At 39.9% G+C, this 4,425-nt stretch overlaps 1 protein-coding gene across 1 annotated transcript; it reads right to left on the reverse strand.

The window, feature by feature from the left end:
- Positions 1-548: 548 nt before the first annotated feature.
- IFNG (interferon gamma) lies at positions 549-4,065 on the reverse strand (the record flags this gene model as incomplete). The annotated part of the gene is made up of 4 exons (XM_082014380.1): positions 549-671; positions 1,389-1,568; positions 1,931-1,999; positions 3,943-4,065. 4 exons carry the CDS (start codon positions 4,063-4,065, stop codon positions 549-551), a joined length of 495 nt encoding a protein of 164 aa, XP_081870506.1.
- Between the last annotated feature and the right edge of the window lie 360 nt (positions 4,066-4,425).

Raw genomic sequence — 4,425 nt, forward strand, 5'->3', positions numbered from 1 at the left:
ACAATAATTACCAGCAATTAATCATTAATCCCCTAGTTCAGAAAAGTGCTTCAGCATTTGCTTATCTTTAAGCATGTCTATTTGATTGATTTGGATTTAGGTATGCTTAGAAGTAAGCAGATATGAATATATTTTCTGGAGTACAGAAACTTCCTCATATTGGTGCTTGTGTCTCCACGCCAAATAAATGAATGATAAGACTAAACTTACCACATCCCTCTCTCAGGACAGCATCAGATGGAAAACTGGTAACCATATCATGTCATTTCAATATTTCCATATGGAAACTGAGTAAACATTGCCTCATTCTGTATCTTCAGGTCAACAAACTTTGAACAGATAGACAGCATTTTAAGACAAAAAGTAATTTAATATATAGTAGTAGGAGGTATAAATACTTTGACTGGTGTCTCTTTATAAATAATTATTTAAAATACTTAAATATTAATAAATAAATGTATAAAAACTCAATAAAATATTGAAATAAAAAAATGTGCATCATAACAGAATTTGCACAATAACTCAGTACAAAAGGGCATGTGGTGTCATCAGCATTTGCACCTCTGAGACTGGCTCCTTTTCTTTTTGAGAGAAGCTGAGGTCTCCACCAGTTTTTGTAAGACGCTGAACAGCTCATTCACAGCTTTACGTTGAATTTTCAAGTCACTCATCTGTTATAAGTAAGAAGCAAAAGGAATGAAGGTGATGCCAAGTGCGATAATTATTTACTCATCACATCCTACAGGCTACATTGCTGCCAGGGTAAACCAGAGGGACATGTGCAGCTTCCAGTTACTCTACTACCTAATTCCTACAACAAAGAGCCACTTTGTCACGGATTTCTGTTTTCCACTTTCTGGGCTATTTTGCATCATGTCACAGACCGGCCATATTCTGTAAAACAGAGCGACTCTGCAGTTGTTGTTATGATATATGAGTTGTTACCCACAAGCAGCTAACTCCACTGGGACGTTGGCTGCAGACCTCTGCAGAGGTCGGTGGTTTGTGCCATCAGCGCTCGCTCAGTAAGCCAAGTGCCTCCAAAGCCCACGGAGGCATGTCGTAGCTGGGCACAACTTTCCCACCCAGTTTCTAAAACGCAAACAGCCGTGTCGGTGGCAGCTCTGGTGGGCAGGTGACATGGCAGCACCGCCGGCACTTCTGTACCAGACTCCGGCAAGACTCGGGGAGGGCAGCCCCCACGCTGACACCCCACACCGCAGACCCGCAGCAGCCCCTGCAGCTGGAAACATTAGGTGTTCCAGTCTGAGCTGAGCCAGACGGGGGTTACCAGAGGGGTTACTGAAGCATTATTGGCTTGAGTCAGACTCAAATCTCAACTGGAAAATATAGTGTCATGAGCCTTGGAGGCAGAGGAAGAGCCTTACCTGAAGCTTTGTGAGGTCCATGAGGTCTTTCACCTTCTTTAAGCCATCAGGAAGGCTGTTTTTCAGAGTATAGAGCTCCTCAGATATGTGCCTGATGTGTGCCTTTGACTTGTCAGTGTTTTCAAGCATTTCCAAGTACATGGAAACAATCTGGCTCAGGATGATCCTTTTTTCATTTCTCTGTTGAAAAATGCAATGAGAAAGAAAGGTCTGTGAGTGCCTATCAGCAGGAAAATGAATGAGCTAAAACACAGCACACGGGGTTCTCACTGCCGCTTGAAACAGGATGATAAAGAACATGCTGCAACTCATCTCCTGGGCTTGGCTGTACCTCAGGATCAGTTCATGGTGCAGTATAAAGCACGTTGATCCTTATGGGAAGAATTTTTATGGGGATTGTTTTCTCATTTCCAAGCTACCAAAGTGGCCTCAGCTCATGTTCGTTCTACCCCAACTGGTTACGTTGTCCCTGGGAGCTGCTTTGTACCAAAAGTGCCCCACAAAGTGTCTGAGATGCTTTGTCATATCTGGTTCTGACTCACCTCTGTCCAGTTCATCAGTTTCTCTGTAAAAATAGGTCCACCGTCAGCTACGTCTGAATGACTTGAGTTCTGCAACAAAGAACAAACATATCTGTTACACAAACAATGCTTATAACAAGGTAAATTTGCTTTCTCTATTCAAATGAGCAGTAAAAACCTGAGAGAGGTGATTTTTGCACCACTGGCCTATAGCTGTTACAATGCTGTCACTTCTCTAAGCACCAAATCGCATTGGATGACTGCCTGGTACCAGAAACAGTGTTGGTCTGCTTTTCAATGTCTTCTTCTGCTATAACTCATCTGAATAGATATATTTAGCACCATCTATTTTACCAAAAGCTCCTTGCAAGTTTGGTGCAAATTACACTTCATAAGCATAGCAACTGGCTAGAAAATTGCCAGACCTGATCTTGCATGTTTTCTGGTAAGTCGAAGTCCACCAGTACGTAGTCTGTGACCTGGAATTTATCCAGTCTTAGTAAAATCTCATACGGAAAAAGAACAAATTAACTTTACTATAAAAATACAGTTTGTAGAACTGGAGAGTAGCCCAATCACCCATAGTCAGGCATGGGGATATACAAGGTTAGTGGGCTACTGAGAGGCGTGCAGGGATGGAGTTTAACCATCAGATGTTAGCCACACACTGTGGTAGATTCTAGGAAACAAAGAGCAATACAATTCTCCTACCAAGGAAAGGTAGAATGAATCATTTCCTTTTCTGTGTGTGTCTTTTTTTTTCTTTTTGTTTACAACAGCCACTATTTCCCTTTTTGTCTGCTCAGTAATTTAAATACAGTCAATGCAAACAGAAAACTTGCAGGCTGACAGAAACCTTGTAGGCTGATTGGCTCCCCATGATGAGCACCTTGTTTTGCTCTTCTGAAAGGTGGGGAGCACCTGCTGTGGACTGGAGTTTTTAATGTCAGTGGAAGAAGCTCAGGCTCAGGATCTATCTGACAGAGTTATATATATTCTAGTGAGAATGTCTCTGATCTATGTTAATGACAAATTTAACATATAATGCCAATTTTACAGCCTGTTTCCTATCAATCTGCAAACACTGAAGTGTTACATTAGACTTCTTTGTGTGATACTCCAGAGTGATTCTTTGACTACTACATTTCAACTTTCATATGCCATTATGAAAAAATCAGAGCTGAAAATAGGAGTAGACTTCTGCAGTTCTTTCATGCATTTAAGGAAAAAAACCCAAAAAATATATTGAGAATAAAAGATGTTAATTAGAAGTGACTCTATTGTAGGTCTGTTATCTCTGTGACTAATCCCAGAAAAAGTCAACTGTGAACTACATTAATGCCTCCTATATGAAGATAGGTGAATTAACATTACAGCTATCAAGTTATCAAAATTCTGTCTGAAAGGAAGTCATATCATGCTGGATAACATTCCCATGCCTGATCATAGTCACAGATATGGAAGCAGAATGGCTGGAGGTTGCAAAAGAATAAGCAGTAGGAACCACCTTTGGGCAACACACTACTACTACTACTACTAAGTACCAGATGCATTTGTTAAAGCAAAAGTTCTTCTCCATTTTGTTTATATTGCTAACTAATACTAAATCCTCCATTGACATTACTAACCTAAAACTAAAAAAGTGTCAGTAAATTGCATCTGAATAGAACTGAATCAAGATTCATTTATTCATCATAAATTGCATTGAGATTTCTTGCTATAAAACATTCCATGTAATCAAAGGCTGAATGAAGTTAGGAGAAGCTCTTGTGAAAGGATGAGTGCCCCTGAAATAAATGCAAACTGCTGCATTAACTATGGCTATTGAAAAACTGGATCATGTTAGTGAAAGAGGTTAGAAAAAACAAACGAATTGTCCATATTCTTGTTTAAAAAAAGGTATAACCAAAAAATTTGTTCCATGGTTACCCTCTATCAGTACATATTGAGTATGTCAAGCAGTGCTCAAGTCTGGGGTATATCTAAAGCACAAGCAGAAGGAGAAGAGAAATGCAGTAGAAGACCATACTTACAAAGTCAGCTTTCAGTTGATCTATATCATTTTGAAGTTGAGCAAGAACCAAGCTATTTCCAAAACGTCCAAAAAAAATCATGATGACAGACAGAACAAACAAGCTGTATGTCTGGCAAGTCATTTTCTTGGCCATGGTTCAGTTAAAATGCTCAGATAAGTTCTGGGAGGTGTCAGTTCTAAGAGCAGTGAGCTTCAACTTCTAATAGTTGAATGTTCTATTAGAAGAAAGTAGGCGAATGAACTTCATCTGCCTGTCAGTGGTATTTATACCTGGTCTTGAAATTTGTTATTTCGTCATCACAGGCTGTGTATATTTAGACAAGATAGTGTTAGATAAGAAGCCTTCGTTTTGGGCTAATCAAGGGAATCCCTCGAAAGCATCTTTCTTAAAGCATGGTCCTGGAAAAATTTTCAGTGGTTCGTCAGTGGGTAACATTTACGTGGCAGCTTCTGAAGTTTCTTTTACACGTGGTTGGGGAAA

Source organism: Phaethon aethereus (assembly GCF_964289735.1).
Source record: "Phaethon aethereus genome assembly, chromosome: 1".
Classification (NCBI taxonomy): Eukaryota; Metazoa; Chordata; class Aves; order Phaethontiformes; family Phaethontidae; genus Phaethon; species Phaethon aethereus.